At 43.5% G+C, this 25,398-nt stretch overlaps 1 protein-coding gene across 2 annotated transcripts in view; it reads right to left on the bottom strand.

Moving 5' to 3' along the window:
• Positions 1-2,055: 2,055 nt before the first annotated feature.
• Positions 2,056-25,398, bottom strand: part of INTS3 (integrator complex subunit 3) — a 133,210-nt gene continuing 109,867 nt past the window's right edge. For both annotated transcript variants that reach the window (XM_068108616.2, XM_068108617.2), the window contains exons 24-30: positions 23,632-23,745; positions 13,904-13,952; positions 13,223-13,390; positions 9,896-9,993; positions 9,739-9,811; positions 4,057-4,216; positions 2,056-3,862 (exon numbers count right to left, since the gene is read on the bottom strand). In XM_068108616.2, the coding sequence (XP_067964717.1) occupies positions 3,788-3,862; positions 4,057-4,216; positions 9,739-9,811; positions 9,896-9,993; positions 13,223-13,390; positions 13,904-13,952; positions 23,632-23,745 (737 nt within the window). In that variant the 3' untranslated portion in view covers positions 2,056-3,787. The remainder of the gene's footprint in view (positions 3,863-4,056; positions 4,217-9,738; positions 9,812-9,895; positions 9,994-13,222; positions 13,391-13,903; positions 13,953-23,631; positions 23,746-25,398) is intronic.

The raw sequence follows: 25,398 nt of genomic DNA, 5'->3' as shown, positions 1-25,398 counted from the left end.
GCTATATTGAAACACTGGTACTGCAAGCTGGTTTATGGCTTTGATTTTGTTTCTTGGGGAGAGGTATGTTTTCAGGATCAGCTTCGTTCTACGTAAGTATTTTTTGGTGATTGTTTTGCACATTTGTTTGCAACATATTTGGTGGCCCTCTTTGGTGACATATTCAAGTCCAACAGGGGCTAATAACAATCACATCAACAACACGAGACTGGAGCTTGTAAATGGCACGGAAAATCTTCTGCAGATAGATCACCAGCTTCTCCACCCTTTGAGCTCAAGAAACAAATCCGCAAGACAGCAAAACCATAAAGCAATCAGACAAAAATGAGGTCAGAGCCACTACTTTTAACAAGCCAATTAAATTAATCACCAAAAAAAAAATGCTTAATCAATACTCAAGAAACATTGATTGTAGTGGGAAGATGCAGATTCAAAATCGAACGTGTCAACAATGACCATGGCTGCTCAATAGGCAAAGTTCAAACCATGAGGTGAGTCTATTGAGCCATACTCATAGGTGAAGGAGGAGAGATGTCGTAGTGCAAATCTTTGATACGGATGCAGTTGGCAGGAGGAGAAAACCAAAAGTGAAGTGGGAGGAAGAGGTGGAGAGGTGGGACCACAATGAGAGGATGCTTGGGATAGAGAGGAAAGACTCGTGTGGCAGACCACACAAGGTCGTGCGATTAAATGGGATCATGAAAGTTGTCAGAGTAGATGTAGTAGAATAGTTGGTGGAGCCGTTAGTTTTGAATATAGAAATCAAATAACTGACAAAATGCAGCACTGGAGTGTGAGGAAGAATGCAAAAAGACAAAGATGGAGTCATCAGGAGGAACCTGAGTAGGATTCGGGTTTCAACTGCTACTCTACCCTCAAACCGACCCCGGCGCAGTCAGGTGAACCCTACAAAAAATATTTCAAGATTCTCCTCTCCATAGACAAAAAACGAGAAGGAAAGAAAGGAGAGATGAAGGACAAATAAACAGTCAAGACATTGTTGTGAAGTACCACATCTCTCATTGTTGAGCCTTGCACTTGTGAACAAAAGAAAAATACCGATACCATACATGGTTTCTTACAGCTGTCATCGTGTGTACACAGCACCTGGGTGTGGTTTGGCATCAGTTGTCGCAAGGGGGCGACAGTGCCACAGATTCGGTGCCCCCAGTAGGTTAGAGTAGATATTTGGAATTTGTTTACCATGCCAGTTGTAGCTCGCCTACTCTTCACAAAGGACACCAACTAATGCTAGCGGAGGAAACGCCCAGTTTAACGTCCATCCGAGGGACGGCACACACGTTGATGCCTCATCCTGCCTGAGAGATCTGGTGAATCGCATGCAGGGCGAAACATCAGTGTGTGCGCCGCCCCTCATATGGACGTTAAACTGGGCATCCCATCTGTCAGCATTAGCAACAGGTCCCACGGTGTCCTTCGCGAAGAGTAGTCAAGCTATCAACGTCACCCTGGCCAAAAGCTAACCAACAGGGAGCGTAGCATCAGTGGCACAGCCCCGGCCAATGATGCTGCTCCGCAACCTTGTGCTGCATACAAAAGAAGAAGATGCAAAACACCAGTTTCACAGTTTATAGCTGCGTCGGGATTCAAACGCATGCTAGACAGCTCAGAGGTGAATGGGCATACTGCGAGGCTATACTGCCTGCCCTTACATATGGTAAATATCAGGATGAGTTTGATTCACTGACATCAAATTTATACAGTTGTGCGACCAAATCATAGAAATAAAGCGTGAGGTAGCTATTGGTACTTGGTAGTCATAGCAACATTACTGTTCCAGCCACGAAATGATCATCAAACAATCTTGTGTTATGCATCAACAACGTGCTGGTAAAAACAAGGTCGCAATCACACGGAAACAACATCATGAGCAACGTGACAGCAAACAAAGGAAAACATTTTTGGGAAAAAAACGCACAGAAATCAATCAAACAAATTAGACTTACCATCAGCTTGCAGAAGGACCGCTGTGCAGGCGTTTATTTCAAGAGTGAGGACACTTGAGGCGTTCATAGAAACAGAAACATGTTCAACTTAAGATATGAGAGGGCATTTTTATTTTACCTTAAAAGATAGAAATCCACCCGGCCCCGAACCACATACACAAAACAGAGAATCTAGAAATATGCTACACGAACGAGATTTTCACTTTGTACATGATGAATTCAACTCCATCCGCATGTTACATTAGCAGTCAAAGGGAAGATCAAACATGGTTAAGAAATCATCTTAAAAAGGTAAATCTCAATGTGCAGATGCCGAGTGCGCTTCTCTCGCCACAAGGCACCTCACGGACGTGGCTCGCACATTGCAGAAAAAGTCCAGCTTCCTAGGCTCAAGTTGTTTGTTTGTTTTTTTTTTAAAAGGAGAAGAATCTGAAAGGAAAGTTGACCAATCAAATTTTTTGAACTCAGCAAGGTAAAGTTTTTTTTTTAAAAGGAGAAGAATCTGAAAGGAAAGTTGACCAATCAAATTTTTTGAACTCAGCAAGGTAAACCAAAAAAAAAGTTTGAATCAATATCTCTGTACATATTTTACATTCGGTGTCAGTAAATCAGTCGTAGCAATGATTAAAACAGAATGACCACATCGGTATAGTTGATTTTGATCGGAAGCCCTGAACCATCGCACTTTTGTTCTAAACGTTAAGGAGCGGGCGTTTGATTCGATATTACTCGCCCGTGGTTTTGACCTGAAATTTCTGGCGGGGTTTCTTTGAGCCGATGGCGATGGAAAAGGGTTGGCACAACAGCACGTGGATGCACAAATGACTTTCAAAGCGATTTTCCTGCACAAATGATGCTTAGGGAAAATAGTGCATTGCGCATGTGATTTGATGGCTTTTCCAAATTTATATTCATACCCACAACTCCATCCTCCTGATAACCACGTCCAAAATAGCCAACCATTTCATTGACCACTTGAACCTGAGGTTGCAGAACAAAACCGGTTAAGCGTCAAGGAAATCTGTGGATTCATCCAAACTGGCTTTTGAATGAAACTGTAACTGCCTGAGAGACCATCTTTAAAATTATGCAGGAAAAGAGGAGACAACACATAGGAAGGTAAATTGAGAAAAATTCACTTGAGAATTAGGAAGGGTGTGGGGAAAGAACGGAAGGAAGGAGAGTTGGGAAAGTACGCCACTGGAGGAATGGAAAGGGGGAAAGGAGTGCGCCGGGGTGAAAAACCTGACCATTTTGCTTACATAAATTTGTAGATGGTTTCCAAGCCAGATACCAGTTGGTAGATATTCCTTTGTGTGAGCTTTTTCACCAGTGGATAATAATAATTTAAAAAAACAAGCTGCAGACAATCATGATTGTGGAACAACAAAAAATGTAGCTTTTCAAATCGATGAAGGCATGGGTGTGTAGAACAAACGTAAATAAAGAAAAATATACAAAGCACTTTGTATAAAACAATGCGCGTTGCCGACTCAAATAGCAGTCTCCTTGGATCAAATGTAGCACAACCAATCCAGTGTTGCCGCTGCAGAGGGAAAGCCTTCTCGACTGCTGCTGGATGTCCCTGCCCGTGTCCTTCGGACAGCGTGCTTCGCGCAAGCACACGAATGACGTCCGAGACGTAAGTGCGATCTCCGTAGAAAAATAGAAAATAAATTGGCCGGCTTTTGGAGTCCCTGCCACGGCAGGTTGTGCAGCAGACTTTGGTCGGCGAGAAAAAACAAAAATAAAAGAAAGGGTCACGGGTCCAGCACCGCAGGAGCAAAATGGATTCCCAGGTGTTGCCTCAACAGTCAAAGTCAGTCGCTGTCCGATCCCATTGCTGAGGTTTTTCTTTTCCGCTTCACAGATTTCGGTTTCATTTCTTCCTCGTCCTGCAGCGATGGGGACAACATCTCGAGAATGTTTTGGTGCTTGCAAGTTCTTAAGTCTCCAATGATGAGAATAACCAAGTGGTGAAATAATAATTATGAGCACCACAAGTAATGCCGTCATCAAGAAACACTTTAGCGAAAGATAATTATCCTTTATTTTACTTTAGAACGTGCTCTACGTGTCACAGTCTTACCGACTGACTGCTTCCCGTGTCTTCATCGTCGTTGCTGGTCGGTGGTGGAGCCTTCTTGTTGCTGCGTGGGCTGCTGGCTACCGGCGCTTTCCGCCGATTCCGTGTAGGCTTTGATGACGAGTCCTCAAAGTCCTCAGCAAGTGCAAACAGGTCGCTGAACCTAGGTTCCAGGATCATCGGAATGAGGGCGACAAGGAAAATATCACGAACACAATTCTCATGAATCGACAACGTTTCTTTAAAAAACATCTCTTTACTGCAGTGGTTCCCAAACATTTTTGCCCACGACCCAAAATTTTAAATCACATTTGCCTCGCAGCCAAAATGGTACCGTTACCTACATGGTACCGATACTTGTGATAAAGAATTGTCGGAGAAAACGCTTTTGAAGTGAAAAAAACCTCCCCCCTCAAAAAACAGTATCTTGTGGGTATTTTTTTTTCAAGTTTGGGCCCTGGGTTTGAGAAACCCTGCTTTGCATTGTCTAAAGTTAGAGGGGATGTAAAAAAAAAAGAAAGAATACACAAACGTACACACACACACACAAACGCACATATCACACATATCTATAAACAGTACACAGCGATTTTGGCCGAAACAACGCAGAGATCAAGAGAATGACCAAATACCAGGACCTCAAAAATGAGGTGAAGTCAAGAGATCTTGGAATCTGAAGAGCATCGAAATTGTACCAGTGATAATTGGAGCAACAGGAATGATGAAGAATAACCTCACTAAGATTTTAAAAACCATCCCCGGAAATATCACTACAAATGAACTACAACTGGAGGCAATCCGGGGTTCGGTGACGATCTTGAAAAGAGCCCTTGGAACAAAACCCTGAAAAAGTTGAACAGCTTGGTCCATGAACCGTTATCCCTTACCGAAGCGGAGGTGGATACTTTGGGTCCTGTGAGGACTCTGTTCCACCTCCGGAAAGCCACAAATGGAGAAAACAACCAACGACACACACACAAACACACATACATACACCACACACACACACACAAACATACACCACACACACACAAACACACATACATACACCACACACACACACACACACTACACATACACACACAAACACAAACACACACACATAAACAAACACATATATACACACACATACACAAACATACACACACACACACATAAACAAACACACACACATATATATATATATCTATATATATATATAAATATATATATATATATATATATGCATACATATACACACACACACACACACACACACACACACACACACACACAAAACAGACATATACACACACACACGCACGCACACACACAACAACAACAACAACAACATGCATTTTAAGGCCATTTTCCCTGCTAGAGCGGGGGTTAGCCTTGCGGTCCCCATGACAATCTTCTCCATTTTGCCCTATTTTCTGCATCTCTCCTTGTTAACCCCCTTGCCCGCATTTCTTCTTCCACCATCTTTAGCCAAGTCTTTCTCGGTCTTCCCCGTCCTCTACTTCCTTCCACATTCATTTCCATCACTCTTCTCAACCAGTCATTTTCATCCTTCCTCAACACATGACAAAACCATCTCAACCTGTTCCTCTTCACAGCATCAATCACAGGCTCTATTCCCATCATCTTTCGCAATTCATCATTTGTCTTCCTCTCTCTCAACGATACTCCGCACAGCCGTCGAACCATTCACATTTCCACCCTTCGTTGCTGCTCTACGTTCATTACCCATGTCTCGCTCCCATAAATCATAACACTTCTCACACATGCAGCATACACCTTTCCCTTCAGCTTCAACGACACTCCCCTCCTCATCAGCACGCCACTCATTTCCCGAAACTTCTTCCATGCACATCTCACTCCAGCAACCGTTGCCGAGTCTGATCCACCTTCTCCATTCAGCATGTCTTCGAGGTAGCAAAATGTTTTCACACCTTCCAGCTTCACGCCGTCTCCAAGATTCAACTCAACATTTCCTCCATCTGCAGCTCCCTCTGTGCACACCTTACATTTGAATGTAGCTGCCACACTGGTTAATTACCCTCTCAGACCACTACATTTTTGATGAACCCACTCAGCGCACATTATACATTGAATGGAGTTCACTCCGACACCCTTCCTGCACACAGCACATGGCCACTTCCCAGTTCTTTCCACCTCACCACTTGCTATCACCTTCGTCTTTCCGATATTCACCTTCAGACCTTTTGTCTCCATACATTCCTTCCACTTGTTCATCTTTTCCTTCAGTCCATCCATACTTTCCGCAATCAACACCAGATCATCTGCATACAACAACTCCCACGGTAAACCCTCCTTTACGTTCTGAGCCAGCACATCCATCACAGCTACAAATAGTAGTGGACTCAGTACCGACCCCTGATGCACTCCCACCTTCACCTCAAACTCACCACTGTTCCCGTCCTTCGTCCTTACAGCTGTGCGCGCTCTTTTGTACATTGCCATCACTACTCTGATCAACCATTCCTCCACTCCTAACTTCCTCAATGCCCATTTCCCATGTCACTACTTCACGTGGAACCCTATCGAATGCTTTCTCCAGATCAACAAACCCAAGAAACAACTTCTTCCTCTTCTCCATGTACTTCTCCTGCAACTGCCTCACAATAAAGAGCGCGTCTGTCGTTCCTCTTCCTGGCATACATCAAAACTGCATTTCGTCGATCTTCACCTTCTTCCTTATCCTCCTCTCCAACACCCTTTCCAATACCTTCATTCCATGCTCCAATAACTTTATCGCTCGGTAGGAGCCACACTCCAGAGGGTCACCTTTCCCCTTGTATAGAGGGACGAGGGTACTCAGTTCCCAATCCACTGGAATGCGGCCTTCTTTCACCACCAGATTACAGATCTCTGTCATTCTCTTCACACCCAACTTCCTGCTGCCTTCAACATATCTCCCACAACTCCCGTCGGCCCTCCCGCTTTTCTACTCTTCATTGCTTTTATCGCTTCCTCAACTTCCTTCTCGGTTATCTTCTCTGGCGGTCCTAAAACTGGGTTACTCTCTATGTTGCCATCCCATTCATTCTCTGCATTCAACAGCATTTCCATATATCTTTTCCATCTTCCTTTAATTCCATCTGGGTCCACAACGATTTGTCCCACTTCATCCTTCAAGCAACTCACCCCCATCACATCACACCTCTCTTTCGCTGTCTGCTTTGCAATCCTGAATACCGCTCTCTGACCCTCTTCCGAATCCAAGCGTTCTCCGAACATTTTCCCGCATGCCTCCTGCGCCTTTCCTAGCTCTTTCTTTGCAGCCTTCCTGGCTGCCTTATAACTTTCATGCTCTGCTTTTTCTGCTCCCTACCCTTCGCCTTCTGCCACTCCATGAACTTCTTCCTCTTCTCGTCAATCCTCTTTCCAACTTCATCATCCCACCACCATGTTTCCGAGTGCCTCGGTGGTCCTTTTGTCCATCCACATACCTCACCAACGGCTCCCAACAGACTATCTTTCATTGACATCCAACCACTTTCAAGCTCAACCACGTCATCCTCTACCCTACTCAGCCTCTCTTTTAATGCCTCCCTCACTGTCACCTCTTTCAACCTCCACACCTTCATTCTCGGTTGGTACTTCACCCGGCGAGCTCTCCTCGCACCTTTCACCCTTATGTCGCAGACAACCAAGTGGTGCTGTGAAACAGCCTCCTCCCCCGGGATCACCTTTGTGTCCCGGAGGTGCCCCCTATCTCGCCTACGCACCATCAGGTAGTCAACGGTTGTCGTCGACCCACCTGACGTGTATGTAACAAGCTTATTATCCTCTTTGCACGCACACACACACACACACACACACATACACACACACACACACACACACACACACACACACACACACACACACACACACACACACACACACACACATACACACACACACATACACACACACACATATATATAGATATATATACACACACACACACACACACACACACACACACACACACACTCATACTTACTTTACGCCTTCTGAAACCCGTATATGGAGATAACCAACGACACATGGATGCTCCAACAATTACGTGAGAGATTATTTTAAACCCTTGTATTCCATTATACAAACATAGGACATAGTAATGGCCGTTTTTGTGTTGAGATGAGATTGAACGGTTCCTGTCAAAAACATTTTCAAAACATCTAAAACATTTTCGTCATGAGTAAATTCAGAACTTCATTGCATCAGGATCTGGTCAAACCGGAGCCAAGATCCAGGTCCACATTAACACGAGAGAGGCTCACGTCACACATCGTTGCTGCCTTCACGTTTCGATGTTGTGACCGCAGCTCGACATGGACAAACCGTCCGACATCCCACAACCATCATGTTGTCGATTACAGAATTACGTGAAGGCTTGTAAACCAATAAGAGGCAGCAGCTTATGACACCGCCATGCCAATGATCGTGTTTACAAAACACAGTGTGTGGCAAGTGAAAATACAAAACTTTTGCTGCGGATGTGGAGGAGCAAACAATGTATTGTCGTGTTTGCCAAGTGAGGGTGGACAAAATGTCGGCTCCAGACTATTTTGTTTAAAAGGTAAGGTGACATTTTGAAAATCGATAACTAGCTCTGACTGCTGCCTGTGGTGTCGCTTTTGTGGGACGTAAATTTGACAAGTCAGGAGACGACGATGGTTCACCAGCGAGCGGTATTCAATGACAAAGGATGGACTATAACCGAAACAGGCCCGGACAGGCCAGGCCCGGAAATGTCAAAACGAAGGTTACTGACCTTGAAATGAGATAGAAAATAAGGTATAATCAGTTATGAGGTTAGCTATCTACACAATACCGAAAATTCGGTGAAAAATGAAATGAGAAAATAAATAAATAAAATTAAAAAAAGAAAAATCGAGCTCCGTGGGGCTAGACACGTGACATTGGCCTAACCAAATATCGAAACCCCTGTCAGATTCCACCAAACCCCTCGGAGAAGATGGAGCTTGAACTTGATTACCCCCTAAAAAGACATCTTTTTCTGGCGTGGCTCCGCCCACAATGGGCGCAATACGCCCACTCTCGGCAGGAAACAACTAGATCATGATATCAACCTCCCACCCAAGTTTCATCAAGATCGAATGATATCATCGGGTAGTTATGCTGCAGACAGACAAACAGACAGACAGACAGACACACAGACAGACGCACACACATGACGAATATAGTGGTCACTTGATAACTCGTGAACCAACAATGCAGTCTATAAAGCATACCTCGGATGTTTATCACCCAAAGCATGTCATTACAAAGTTAAGGAATTTGGTAGCATGTGACATTCACACAAGTAATGACCATTTATGTGGAGATATTTATTAATTTTTGGCAGCTCGGCAACCTCCCGAAATGACCACCATAGGAGTACTGATGCTACAGTTCTCATGCGGACATGAGTGAGCTTCATCGTGAAGACGTGGCATAAGATGCCTCGACTTGCTTTGGATTTCAGCTCTCATTAAATCCATTGAAAATACAACAAGAAAAGGGATGTCTCTCGTATTTCTTCAAAACATTAAGCATTTGTGCAATGGGCCAAATGGCATCTCCTTGGGTGCATTCTCTTGTGAAACATTGTGTGGACCTCCAGAGCTTCCGTTTCAGTTATCACATGCACGAAAGAGTGTATAATGAAGGTGAACATTGGACACAAACCTGGATTTCTGCCCCTCGTCACAGCTTGCCTGAACATGCTGAAGAGCTTGAAGTATTGGCATTTGCGAGAAAACTACAAACGACAAGGGAAAGCGTGTCACTGAGATGAAGAGGAGGCATAACGTCATTAAAAGAGGAGAAAGCAGCTTACACTCACACGTCTGCCGGGGACTGGAGACCAGCCGGAGGTTATCAAGGTGCTCCAACATCTGCTCCAGTGTCAACTGTGTCAGCTTGCTGCTGGAGCTCCGCAAGCTGGAAAACAAGAGTGCAGTCTTATTTTGTTTTTCAGCCACGTGTGTGTCACCGAGACACTTCGTAAACCTGCTGACTTACCGCCAGCCATTTTGTCCACGATAAAACTATCATCTGTCAAATTGACTCACAGGCTTTTTTTGCATACAAAGTCAAAACCCGTGGAAGAGCTGGAACACTAAACATATCAGGACACAACAGACAAAAGGAACAGTAGAGGGAGAGAAGAGGGAGGGGAGGGAGTGGTCATAATGTGCATGGGTTTGAATGAGGGGTATGGTTGGATGCATGGGATGGACAACATGGATACAGAATACAACACAAACAACATGCATTTTAACGGCCATTCTCCCTGCTAGAGCGGGGGTTAGCCTTTCGGTCCCCATGACAATCTTCTCCATTTTGCCCTATTTTCTGCATCTCCCCTTGTTAACAACCGTGCCCGCATTTCTTCTTCCACCATCTTTAGCCAAGTCTTTCTCGGTCTTCCCCGTCCTCTACTTCCTTCTACATTCATTTCCATCACTCTTCTCAACCAGTTACTTTCATCCATCCTCAACACATGACCAAACCATCTCAACCTGTTCCTCTTCACAGCATCAATCACAGGCTCTATTCCCATCATCTTTCGCAATTCATCATTTGTCTTCCTCTCTCTCAACGATACTCCGCACATCCGTCGAACCATTCGCATTTCCACCCTTTCCAACCTTCGTTGCTGCTCTACGTTCATTACCCATGTCTCGCTCCCATAAATCATAACACTTCTCACACATGCAGCATACACCTTTCCCTTCAGCTTCAACGACACTCCCCTCATCATCAGCACGCCACTCAGTTCCCGAAACTTCTTCCATGCACATCTCACTCTAGCAACCGTTGCCGAGTCTGATCCACCTTCTCCATTCAGCATGTCTCCGAGGTAGCAAAATGTTTTCACACCTTCCAGCTTCACGCCGTCTCCAAGATCCAACTCAACATTTCCTCCATCTGCAGCTCCCTCTGTGCACACCTTACATTTGAATGTAGCTGCCACACTGGTTAATGACCCACTCAAACCACTACATTTTTGATGAACCCACTCAGCGCATATTGTACATTGAATGGAGTTCACTCCGACACCCTTCCTACACACAGCACAGGGCCACTTCCCATTTCTTTCCACCTCACCACATGCTTTACCACTTGCCATCACCTTCGTCTTTCCGATATTCACCTTCAGACCTTTTGTCTCCATACATTCCTTCCACTTGTTCATCATTTCCTTCAGTCCATCCATACTTTCCGCAATCAACACCAGATCATCTGCATACAACAACTCCCACGGTAAACCCTCCTTTACGTTCTGAGCCAGCAACTCCATCACAGCTACAAATAGTAGTGGACTTAGTACCGACCCCTGATGCACTCCCACCTTCACCTCAAACTCACCACTGTTCCCGTCCTTCGTCCTTACAGCTGTACGCGCTCTTTTGTACATTGCCATCACTACTCTGATCAACCATTCCTCCACTCCTAACTTCCTCAATGCCCATGTCAATACTTTGCGTGGAACCCTATCGAATTCTTTCTCCAGCTCAATAAACCCAAGAAACAACTTCTTCCTCTTCTCCATGTACTTCTCCTGCAACTGCCTCACAATGAAAAGTGCGTCTGTCGTTCCTCTTCCTGGCATAAATCCAAACTGCATTTCGTCGATCTTCACTTTCTTCCTCATCCTCCTCTCCAACACCCTTTCCAATACCTTCATTCCATGCTCCAATAACTTTATCGCTCGGTACGAGCCACACTCCAGAGGGTCACCTTTCCCCTTGTATAGAGGGACGAGGGTACTCAGTTCCCAAACCACTGGAATGCGGCCTTCTTTCACCACCAGATTACAGATCTCTGCCATTCTCTTCACACCCCAACTTCCTGCTGCCTTCAACATATCTCCCACAACTCCCGTCGGCCCTCCCGCTTTTCTACCCTTCATTGTTTTTATCGCTTCCTCAACTTCCTTCTCAGTTATCTTCTCTGCCGGTCCTAAAACTGGGTTACTCTCTATGTTGCCATCCCATTCATTCTCTGTATTCAACAGCATTTCCATATATCTTTTCCATCTTCCTTTAATTCCATCTGGGTCGACAACGATTTGTCCCACTTCATCCTTCAAGCAACTCATCATACAGAATGATGGGAGGTTTTGCCACAAGGTCCTTTCAGAGAGGGAGATTTGTCTTGATTGAAAGATATTTTCCAAGTGTTTGACCAGCTTGTGATTTTGTCAAGATCGGAGAGAGATGGAGATCGGGCTGTTCGGGCTTTTTGCCTGATCACTCAATGGTGAAGAATCACTTAATAATTAAATAATTCTCGTATCCGAATCCAAATTCAGATATTCACCAAAATTGAATCGATTCAGTCTTGTCACACACACAATCTATCCACCAAGTTTGGTCCACATCCGTCCATAACTTTTTGAGATATCGTGCTATGTATTGGTTTTAGCTCTATCATGCGGCCACCTGCCTGTATGAAGGATCAGGGATGTCACGGCAGAGGATGCGGTCAAATTACCCACAATTGAATGGGTTTATGGAATTAACATTGAATGTGCCAAAAAATCTTTCAAGCCTCATAACTTGACAACGTCTCTGGGATTGCAAATTAATAATCAATTAAAGAAATACTTTGGCAGCGTGGGATTAAAAGAAATAAAGAAGACGATGACAATATAAAAGATCACATTGCTGGGGTGGTGGTGGTTGTGGTGGTTCGTATGCAGCCTGTGGCTGTTTGGCTGCATCATTTTCTGGGGGCGCGGGTGTGCCGCTGATGCAGTGCCTCCATTACCAGTAAGCCGGTACTCATTTTGCCGACCTCGGGAGATTGACAGGCTGAGTCAACCCACCTGGTGTTAATTCAATGGCCTGACAGGGACTCAAACTCAGCACCCTAAGATCTCAAGCGAGACACCTTAATCGTTAAGCCAACACCAGGCATATTGCGGTGGGGAGATATAAAAAAAACCCAATACTTTTGGCACAATTTCACTGCAGGAACAAAGTGGGCCATGATGAACTATTTCCTCCAATCATTGCAACGACTCCTCAATCGTGATTGGAGGAAGAAGGCACAGCCTGCAAAGTCAGTTCACACATAGGAAAAGGCAAACTCGGCTCATTCGTTGTTAATTTTCTACTCACATGTTGCAGCACATTAAAAAAAAGAAATCACTGCAATACACCTTTGTCGTTTCCGTGGTGGCGTGTTGTTCTTGATAAGCAGAGACTTTACATGTTCTGCCAATGTTTCCTCGTTTTTGAGGGCCCAGTGCCGCAGAATGCTGGTGGTGAACCTGTCTTCCGTTTTCCACGGCCGGCTCAGCACCAACTTCACCATCTCCTCAGTAGGCCTGAAATACAACGTGGAATGGAACGTTTTGTTTTCTTACATCAATTACTCCCACTCGTGCTCCTCCGCAAACCCTTTCCACACACTTCAGCTTTTTTATGCTTCCTACAATCCATAAAATTTGCTTAATGTCATCATCTCGTTCCTTCCTATTGTCCTCCACAAACCATTTTTTATTCCCACCTGTCACCTTCTTTGTTCTCTCCACCCACTTCCTTTGTTCCTCTACCTTTCCGCTCATCCACTCCCCAATTGCCTTTCTCAATTTCTCCCCATTAATGCTCAGAACATTAGTCATGAGTATATGAAAAATCAAATTTAAAATGCTGATCATGGTACTGGATATCAGAAAACTTTCATCATGGAATAGAAAACTTACTTTGAAAGAAACTGAATTTGAATATAAAAAGGGATTGCGAGCAACTTTTTCAGAACTACAACGCACTCTTTGGAGATGGCCCTCATCGTATGCCAGGGTGGCAACTTATAATCTGCGACTAATAAACAAACTCACTTTTCTCTTCGAAGCTGAAGCAGCAAACACGAAAGGGCTTCTGGATGGTCTGGAAAAAAAAAACAGAGATCAACTCGACTGTCATTCTCATGTTCGGTTTTTGACAAAGTGAATAATTCCATTTTAAAGTCATTGCTTTATGTGTTTACTGATGCCAGACCTCTCTGACGCTCTGGCAAATTCATATACATTAAAAAACACCTTCATCTAAAGGGGGGGGGGGGGGGGGGGGGAATTCCTTCTCTGGAAAACCTTCTCTTCCTTTTTCGCAGATGACTCCACATTGTGTTATACACTATACAGTACCCCCACCCACTGCTGGGCAGACAGCGACTGTCTATCTCTCTGGCTGATCTGAAATTGAGTAGATGCTTGTCTGATAAATGGAACATGTCCTTCAATCCTGGAAAATCTCACAGTCTCACCCTATCGCTGTGGAATGATGTGAAACCAAATCACCTGTATATTTCCATGGTTGGATAATGGAAAACGTTCAGCCTTTTGAACTGCTAGGCTGAGCGTAATTCTAAAGGACTAGGGCATGCCCGTACTATATATATATCTAAAATTATATCCCCCCGCTCTATTTACATGAAATGGTTTGGTCCATTCGCAAAGCCAAAGCGAACGGCTTGCGAGTACGGTGACAATCCCCCCCCTCTATTTACATGAAATGGTTTGGTCCAAAGCGAACGGCTTGCGAGTACGGTGACAATCCCCCCCCTCTATTTACATGAAATGGTTTGGTCCAAAGCGAACGGCTTGCGAGTACGGTGACAATCCCCCCCCTCTATTTACATGAAATGGTTTGGTCCAAAGCGAACGGCTTGCGGAGTTTGGTAAAGAAATCGCCATAGCGTGCACAAACGCGCAGGAAAGCGAAAGAATCGCAAATTAGTTTTAATTAGTTTTAAAACATAGTTTAACGCCAACATAGTTTGCCAACGTGAAATAAATGAATACGCTCTCAAATGTGCCGTCCGAGGCAGAGTCTGTTCGCCACGTTCGGCACACGTGATAGCTCGCTGCTCTCTGATTGGTTGAATCGTTTTTTGGACATAGCTCGGTAACTACTTGTCCGATTAATATGAAACCTTGAAAAGGCACATCCTCGGGTCCCCAGCAATATACCTGGCAAGTTTAAAGTATATCGGACCCGTGGTTGTCGAGAAACAGCGGTCACAGACAAACAAACACACACACAGACACACACACACACACACACAGAGATTGCTGGAATTATAGATAGATAATGCTAAACAGCAATTCTAAACGGTAATTCTAAAGGGTACTAAATTGTAATTCTAATAGGTACTAAAGGGTAATTGTAAAGGGTAATTCGAAAGGTTTCTAAAGGGAAATTCTAGAGGGTTCTAAAGAGTAATTATAATGGGTTCTAAAGAGTAATTATAATGGGTTCTAAATGGTAATTCCAAAGGGTAATTCTATTGGGTTCGAAAGGGTAATTCTAAAGGGTAATTCTAGTGGGTTCGAAAGGGTAATTTTAAAGGGTTCTAAAGGGTAATTGTAGAGGGTAATTCTAAAAGGTAATTCCAAAGGGAAATTCTCAAGAGTTCTAAAGGGTAATTTTACAGGCCAATTCTAATGGGTTATAAAGGATAATTCTAGAGGGTAATTCTAGAGGGTAATTCTAAAGGGTATTCGAGAGGGTTCTAAATGGTAATTCTAATGGGTTTCACTTGTTTCTCGGCTTTGCCTATTTCACATGGAAAATTTCTAAATGAACCACTTCCTTCCGACATGGGTGTGATTGCTTTAGAGTTTAGACTGTCTGCCTGTCTGAGAGTTAAATAGAATTGAAAATCATTCCAAATAGGAAACTTACTGTTTTTAAAGACGTCATAAAGGGCACAAACAACAGGCACGAATAAATAATGTAATATATTAAATAAAGTGCTGTAAAAGACATCAATGGTGGTAAACTTTCGAAAAAAGCTTTTCTGACAACCTTTAAAATCTTTATTCTATTTCAATTAAATTATATACTTGAACAATATAAAACAACAACAACAACATGCATTTTAAGGCCATTTTCCCTGCTAGAGCGGGGGTTAGCCTTGCGGTCCCCATGACAATCTTCTCCATCTTGCCCTATTTTCTGCATCTCTCCTTGTTAACCCCCTTACCCGCATTTATTCTTCCACCATCTTTAGCAAAGTCTTTCTCGGTCTTCCCCGTCCTCTACTTCCTTCTACATTCATTTCCATCACTCTTCTCAACCAGTCACTTTCATCCTTCCTCAACACATGACCAAACCATCTCAACCTGTTCCTCTTCACAGCATCAATCACAGGCTCTATTCCCATCATTTTTCGCAATTCATCATTTGTCTTCCTCTCTCTCAACGATACTCCGCACATCCATCGAACCATTCGCATTTCCACCCTTTCCAACCTTCGTTGCTGCTCTACGTTCATTACCCCATGTCTCGCTCCTATAAATCATAACACTTCTCACACATGCAGCATACACCTTTCCCTTCAGCTTCAACGACACTCCCCTCCTCATCAGCACGCCACTCAGTTCCCGAAACGTCTTCCATGCACATCTCACTCGAGCAACCGTTGCCGAGTCTGATCCACCTTCTCCATTCAGCATGTCTCCGAGGTAGCAAAATGTTTTCACACCTTCCAGCTTCACGCCGTCTCCAAGATCCAACTCAACATTTCCTCCATGTGCAGCTCCCTCTGTGCACACCTTACATTTGAATGTAGCTGCCACACTGGTTAATGACCCTCTCAGACCACTACATTTTTGATGAACCCACTCAGCGCACATTGTACATTGAATGGAGTTCACTCCGACACCCTTCCTGCACACAGCACATGGCCATTTCCCAGTTCTTTCCACCTCACCACATGCTTTACCACTTGCCATCACCTTCGTCTTTCCGATATTCACCTTCAGACCTTTTGTCTCCATTCCTTCCACTTGTTCATCTTTTCCTTCAGTCCATCCATACTTTCCGCAATCAACACCAGATCATCTGCATACAACAACTCCCACGGTAAACCCCCCTTTACGTTCTGAGCCAGCACCTCCATCACAGCTACAAATAGTAGTGGACTTAGTACCGACCCCTGATGCACTCCCACCTTCACCTCAAACTCACCACTGTTCCCGTCCTTCGTCCTCACAGCTGTGCGCGCTTTTGTACATTGCCATCACTACTCTGATCAACCATTCCTCCACTCCTAACTTCCTCATTGCCCATGTCAATACTTTGCGTGGAACCCTATCGAATGCTTTCTCCAGATCAACAAACCCAAGAAACAACTTCTTCCTCTTCTCCATGTACTTCTCCTGCAACTGCCTCACAATAAAAAGCACGTCTGTCATCCTCTTCCTGGCATAAATCCAAACTGCATTTCGTCGATCTTCACTTTCTTCCTTATCCTCCTCTCCAACACCCTTTCCAAATACCTTCATTCCATGCTCCAATAACTTTATCGCTCGGTACGAGCCACACTCTAGAGCAGCGGTCGGGAACCTATGGCTCGCGAGCCATATATGGCTCTTCCGGTGACGGCATATGGCTCCCAGACAATTTTGAGTTGAAAAAAAAAAAAAAAAACAGTTTGGAACTGATTTTAAAATACTTGTGATATTTCTTAATAATACTGTGTCATTTTAAAGTAAACAGAAATTAGTTTTGAAGATAAAGTTTTGAAGAAGTTTTGAAGAAGATGTGTCACAGGACGAGCTTCCTGTGACATACCACACAATGCAGCGTGTGAGTATTGCCGTATTGACCATGTTTGGCTCTACATATGCATGTGAGCAGTCATTCTCGCATATGAGGAACATTAAGACCAACCTACGCTCACGTTTAACTGATGGAAGCCTCAACACCTGCATGAAGCTCAACCTCACCACGTATGAACCAGACTACAAGGCCATCAGCAAAACCATGCAGCACCAGAAGTCGCATTAAAAGTAAGACATATTTAATTTATTATACGTTAAAAATACTATATGGCTCTCAATGAAATATATTTAGAAATATTTGGCTTTTATGGCTCTCCCAGTCAAAAAGGTTCCTGACCCCTGCTCTAGAGGGTCACCTTTCCCCTTGTATAGAGGGACGAGGGTACTCAGTTCCCAATCCACTGGAATGCGGCCTTCTTTCACCGCCAGATTACAGATCTCTGTCATTCTCTTCACACCCCAACTTCCTGCTGCCTTCAACATATCTCCCACAACTCCGGTCGGCCCTCCCGCTTTTCTACTCTTCATTGCTTTTATGGCTTCCTCAACTTCCTTCTCAGTTATCGTCTCTGCCGGTCCTAAAACTGGGTTACTCTCTATGTTGCCATCCCATTCATTGTCTGTATTCAACAGCATTTCCATATATCTTTTCCATCTTCCTTTAATTCCATCTGGGTCCACAACGATTTGTCCCACTTCATCCTTGAAGCAACTCACCCCCATCACATCACACCTCTCTTTCGCTATCTGCTTTGCAATCCTGAATACTGCTCTCTGACCCTCTTCGGAATCCAAGCGTTCTCCGAACATTTTCCTACATGCCTCCTGCGCCTTTGCTACCTCTTTCTTTGCAGCCTTCTTGGCTGCCTTATAACTTTCATGCTCTGCTGTTTCTGCTCCCGTACCCTTCGCCTTCTGCCACTCCTTGAACTTCTTCCTCTTCTTGTCAATCCTCTTTCCAACTTCATCATCCCACCACCATGTTTCCGAGTGCCTCGGTGGTCCTTTTGTCCATCAACATACCTCACCAACGGCTCCCAACAGACTAGCTTTCATTGACATCCAACCACTTTCAAGCTCAACCACATCATCCTCTATCCTACTCAGCCTCTCTTTTAATGCCTCCCTTACTGTCACCTCTTTCAACCTCCACACCTTCATTCTCGGTTGGTACTTCACCCGCCGAGCCCTCCTCGCACCTTTCACCCTTATGTCGCAGACAACCAAGTGGTGCTGTGAAACAGCCTCCTCCCCTGGGATCACCTTTGTGTCCCGGAGGTGCCCCCTATCTCGCCTAAGCACCATCAGGTAGTCAACGGTTGTCGTCGACCCACCTGACGTGTATGTGACAAGCTTATTATCCTCTTTCTGGAACTGAGTATTACAAATCAACAAATCAGCTCCATCAGCAAACCCCAAAATCCTTTCACCTTCTCCATTTATCACACCATATCCGTAACCCCCATGAACTCCCTCAAAACCATCCATACTCCTTCCCACATGTCTATTTAGGTCTCCTCCTACCACAACAACTTCCTCATCTTTCACGTTTTCCATCAGCTTCTCTATCGCACACCAGAACTTCTCCTTCTCTTCATCGCTTCGACCAGCCTGCGGAGCATATCCCGAAATGACGTTCACCAAGAGCTTTCCAATCATCATTTTCACCATCATCAACCTATCACTCACTCTAGTCACACTCACCACACTGTCTACAAACTCCTCAGAAAACAGGACACCAACACCATTCACGCCCTCCGGGCACCCTTGCTACACAAACTTGTATTTCTGTCCCTGCCTACCCTTCACCATTCTCACACCACTTCCCTTCCATCTCGTCTCTTGCACAAAACATATGTCCACTCTTCTTCTGACCAATACTTCCACCACTTCTCCTGATCTCCCTGTCATTGTCCCTATATTCCATGTCCCAAATCTCAGAAACCGATCTCCACTTCGGGCTGTACCTTGCCCATATGTAGTTGTAATTGTCATGGTTCTCTTTTTGAGGCAATGTTTTTATGGCCGGATGCCCTTCCTGACGCCAACCCTCTTAGTCGTCTCTTACGACACGCAGGGATATGGTGTACCTATTCTAAATCCAGGGTACACACACTTGAACAATATAGAACACAAATGTTTTTTTGCACTTTCAAAAACCCTCCATTTAGCAGTACTTGGACAAAATATTAGGCATTTTGCGTCATCTCGACCAATCAAATTCGCCACTCGTAGACCGTCTTGTCCTTTTTTCTCAAGACTGCGCAGGATAAGGTGTCTTATCAGGAAAAAAACAACAAGGCAGAAATATCAAGGCAGAAACGAGCATTTATGTCAACTCGCTTGTGCAGCATCCGGTTTATGTGTACTTTTATTGGGTGAATCAACTGCTTTTCTGAACAGGTCGACGTGGTAATGCATTGATGACAAGAAGAGTAACAATCCCTTTTATTGGAACCTCAATGTAGAGTTAAAATTGGTGATGTAACAGCTTTTTCGCAGTGGGGGGGGGGGGGGGGGGGGCAAAAAAAGCTAAGCTTTGCTCATTCCGACATCTGAAAAGGTGGGGCCGAAAGAACCCAACCTGACCAAAGCAACGTGTACACGGCTGACAGAACGACCGAGAGGTGAGAGGTGTACACACACACACACACGCACGCACGCACACACACACACACACACACACACACACACACACACACACACACACACACACACACACACGTGTGACACTGTCTAGCCTGGGTTTCATCCAGGTGTTTCACAGGCAGGCTGATGAATCACTGTGTGCAGGCTGATGAATCACTGTGTGCAGGCTGATGAATCACTGTGTGCAGGCTGATGAATCACTGTGTGTGCCGTCCCTCGGACGGACGTTAAACTCGGCGTCCCATCTGCTGGCATTACTTGGTGGACGTCAAATATCCCATGGTATCCTTAAAGAGGAGGCGAGCTATCACTGGCATACTGAACAAATTCCGAAATCTTGCCCTGACTTCTTGTGTCAGAGTGGCGACCCGTCGACGATTATAATCCCAGAGAAGGAACTGCTTCGGCAAAACCTACGCTCTGTATAAAGCATGGTACATGACAATTAACAGTGTAAATAAATATATTCCCTTTGACGTTTTGAGGATGTTAAAGACTTCACCGAGGTGAAAGCTGGCTAATGTTTGGGCAGACCACTCCTGGGCAGTTTGGGCAGGCTGGTGCTTTGGATGCACTTTGCATTAACGAGAGTGTGAGGGATAAACGGATGGCATGGAGATGTGGAGGGATGATAAGAGGGGGCGAGGGGGTGTGAAGGACACAGGGGAGGGGATTATGGACAGATGGCAGGGACTGCACAAAAGATAATGTATTTTGTATTGCAAATTGTGTTGTTGTTGTGGCCAGCATTGCTTTCCCGATGTACACACACATTAACGATAATGATATGCAATGGATGTAAAATGCAATTGCCTTTTCGTTGCCTTTTGCCTTCAGTTTCTTATCTTGTTTCTTCCTCTGCCTTCATGCGTATGTCACGTTTTTTCAGACCATTCCTTTGCTTCTTTTCAAGTAACGTGTGTGTTTTAATCCCTCTTCGCTCCAATGTTCTACACTTGTTAAACAATATAAATATACGTACATTCAATTTTCATAAACCTTACGTCTTCCTGATGAGGAGCAAGTGGATAAAAAGCAAATCCATGTGACAATTTCATGTTTCCCCCTTTGGGTGATGGTCCATAATAGTACCACTCTGAGGAGATCTCTCCCGATACATTTTGGAATGTAATTGTACAACGCTCCTTTCCTATGCCATCTCCAGGCGGTCCATAATAGTACCACTCTGAGGAGATCTCTCCCGATACATTTTGGAATGTAATTGTACAACGCTCCTTTCCTATGCCATCTCCAGGCGCTGCATGACGTCATTGCCAAGCACCGAAGGGGGCCTGGCGATGACACACGCTAAAAGGGAGTACTCAGTTTTCACTCCGGTTTCTTTCTTGTTTGTTTGTCCAGGCAATATCTTAGCCATCCTTTGAGCTAGGAAGCTGAAATTTCGGCTCAATGGTGAGCACGTACTTTGGCAAAAACGGTATTTTTTATTTATTGATTATTCAATAAAATGATTAATTAAGTAATTATTGTCGATCTATTAACCTGGTGTTGGCGCCGGCTTGGGATCCTAGGATCCTGGGTTCAAATCCCGGTCAATCGCTGAATTAACACCAGGGGGGCTGACTCAGCCTGTCATCCCTCCGAGGTTGGCAAATTGAGTACCAGTTCACTGGTAATTCCCTGTGTGTCGCAAGAGGCGACTAACAGGGTTGGCGGCAGGAAGGGCATCCGGCCATAAAATATTGCTTCAGAAAGGGGACCAAGGTGCCCGAAAAAGGCCAACCCCTGCTCTGCGGGGAAAAATGGCCTCTAATGGTGGTTATTAAACACTTATTTATTTCCTTTCTCATCTGGGCAAAATCTCAGGCAATTTTTTGAGTTAGGAAGCTAATATTTGGACACGACAATGATCAAGTGATGTGGCTATAAAGAGTATTTTTGATTTATTGATTAATCAATCAATTGATTAATTATTTAATTATTCGATTAATTATTTTATTTATTAACTTTCAAAAAGTTACAGATTCGGATGAAACGGTGGTGGTTTAGGTATGCTATTAGCCAAATGATTAAGAAATTCATTATTTTATGATTACTATTTATTTATTTTAATTATTAATCACCTATTTATGTTTCTTTCTCATCTGGGCAATATCTCAGGCACCTTTTGAGCTTGGAAGCTGATATCTGGACACAACAATGACCAAGTGATGTGGCTATGAAGAGTATTTTGATTTATTGATTAATCAATTCATCGATTATTTAATTAGTCGATTAATTATGTTATTTATTAATTTTCAAAAAGTTACAGATTCGGATGAAACGGTGGTGGTTTAGGTATGATATTAGCCAACTGATTAATAAATTAATTATTTTATGATTATTATTTATTTATTTTAATTATTAATCACTTATTTATTTTTCTTTCTCATCTGGGCAATATCTCAGGCACCTTTTGAGCTATGAAGCTGATATTCAGACACGACAGTGACCAAGTGATTCGGCTCTGAAGGATATTTTTGATTGATTGATTAATTAATTCATCAAATAATTATTTAATTTTTAAATAACTAATTATTTAATTACTTTTCAAAAAGTTGCAGCTTCAGATGAAACACTGGTGGTTTAGGTATGGTATTCTCCAATTGATTAAGAAATTATTTATTTTATGATTATTATATATTTATTTAATTACACAATTAATCAATCAATTATTGTACACCTCCAACACTGTCTCAAAGTGCTGCATGGCGGCATTGACGGGCGCCTCGGGCGCCCAGGCAATATCGCGTGCTGGAGGATATGTTATTTATTTGGCAAGGGGACATTGTACTTTGAATGTATCTGCACTTGTTCTATTTTTTTTCCTAATGGGTTTTATTGCTCCACAGATCATCACTTAGTTTTGATTTCATCGGGTCAATAAAAACAAAGGGTGCTGTATCAAACTGTGTGTAAATAATGCCTGACGCTCTTTTAAGATAATGTACGACAACCCCTTATTTCGTCTCATCAGTATAAAGCATGGATCCACCTGCATGCCCAGCTATCGACTAAACACATGACTATGGATTTAAAATAATACAATGGCTTTGATCACAACAAAATATGATCATTCGTAGAATTGAAAAACATATTAAAACTGAACGTATGGCAGGAGTGCTATAAGGAGCCAGCGTGTTCAACTATTTGCTGACCTCACACGAGGAGTTCAGAAAGTGACAAGGTTACCGTCACACTCAGCCCTCCAAAAACCACCGAGAGATCTGAATGGAGATGCCCACAAGTATTTGAGTATGGGACCCAAAAACCGATTAGCAAAAGCAAGACAGTAAGGAAGGATACAGTAGAGTCAAGTTGAAAGCTGAAAAGAATGCGAGTTCTCTCACCTTTATATTTCAGGTGCTGCAGAATGGGAATAATGATGTCTGTGGGGATGCCATGAGCGAGAAAAAGGTGCCACGTTGCATACTGCTCAAACGTCTCCCACTGCAGGCTTGTAGCTAAGAAACAAACATCAGATACGCTTGCAGGAAGACTGACCATACGAAGCGAGCCAGAAAGCAATTCAGTCTCCCAGACTAACACATTATTGTACAAGGTAAAATAAAGTTGCATAAGAACCTCACAACAATTAGTATGGCTTTGACAGGTTCAGTACTACAACAGCCATGGCAATCAGTAAGATATCCTGCCAAATCAAGGCCCTTACAAGCAGCAATATTATGCGCTTTGAATTGCAAGCTGTTACCAAGTGATTATAAAAAGACAGCTGAGAATGTCCAGCTGCAAGGAACAGCAAGGACAAACGCGTGTTGGCCCAGAACGAGGACAAAAAGACAAGTGACTGCCATGTCTCTTTCCCACGTCTTGCCATAATTTAATCTGCCTCCCCTTCCAAACAGCCACAGCCTGGGTCTTCGGCAGGGCTGCCCCCAGTAAGGCAGGAGGGTATCCATATGCATAGATGCGCAACGGTATATCTATTACTTTGCATTTTCAGATGACCTTAAGAATATATATTTAAATAATTAGAGTGGATATTTAAAATATAATTATATAAAGCATTCTGTGTGTGTATATATCAGCAAATATACGTGTGTATATATATATATGTATATCTCAATATATATATATAAAAGCGAAATGTCCATTTGTTTGTTTGTTTGTTCATTTGTGAACCGACTCCTCTGAGCTCCCAAGGTTAATCAGCACGAAACTTTATAGGATAACATCTTTTACCACCCTGCACCTAAATAGGGGTTTTCAAAGAGTTATTTTCTCACAATTCATAAATTAAAACCATCTGAGTCACCACCTGTCGCCATGATCTCCTAGGGTCGATCCACATATACAAATCTTTATAAAAGGCCCAATTTTTATCTATTCCAACATGGATATTGATATAATTAGTTTGATGGTGAGTTCCGATCATCAAATATGTTGTCATATGTGAGAAACAACTCTTAATTAAGACGTTACCATGATCGGTAAGTTCGGCAAAGAAGGAGTCACGTGACCTCACAAATGCGCTAATTATTCAAAAACCGAAAATAGTACAAACACAACCTATACATCGTTTTAAAGGTAATTTTACTGCTCATCTAACAACATCATTCTCAAGTGTGAAAAATAGTTTAAAGAAAAAAAGGTTACCTCTCGGTAAGTTCGGCAAAGAAGGAGTCACGTGACCTCACAAATGCACTAATTATTCAAAAACCGAAAATAGTACAAACACAACCTATACATCGTTTTAAAGGTAATTTATTGCTCATCTAACAACATCATTCTCAAGTGTGAAAAATAGTTTAAAGAAAAAAAGGTTACCTCTTTAGTAAATATACACCTCCAAATATATAATCAAAATATACATCCTATAGTTTAAAACAAACCGGGGTACATTCCCGGTGTGTACCCCGGTTTAGAATAGGTACACCGTATCCCTGCGTGTCATAAGAGGCGACTAAAAGGGTTGGCGTCAGGAAGGGCATCCGGCCATAAAAACATTGCCTCAAAAAGAGCACCATGACAATTACAACTACATATGGGCAGGGTACAGCCCGAAGTACCCCGTGGGGGACCCCACTCCCTCTCGTCAAAACTCAAGGTGGGGAACCTGATTGAAGCAATGGTGGAAATCATTCCATTTATGACGA

This window comes from Myxine glutinosa, chromosome 2 (assembly GCF_964187855.1).
Source record: "Myxine glutinosa chromosome 2, kmMyxGlut1.1, whole genome shotgun sequence".
NCBI lineage: Eukaryota > Metazoa > Chordata > Myxini > Myxiniformes > Myxinidae > Myxine > Myxine glutinosa.
The sequence above is the reverse complement of the archived record's forward strand: the minus strand, read 5'-3'. Positions and strand labels throughout refer to the sequence as shown.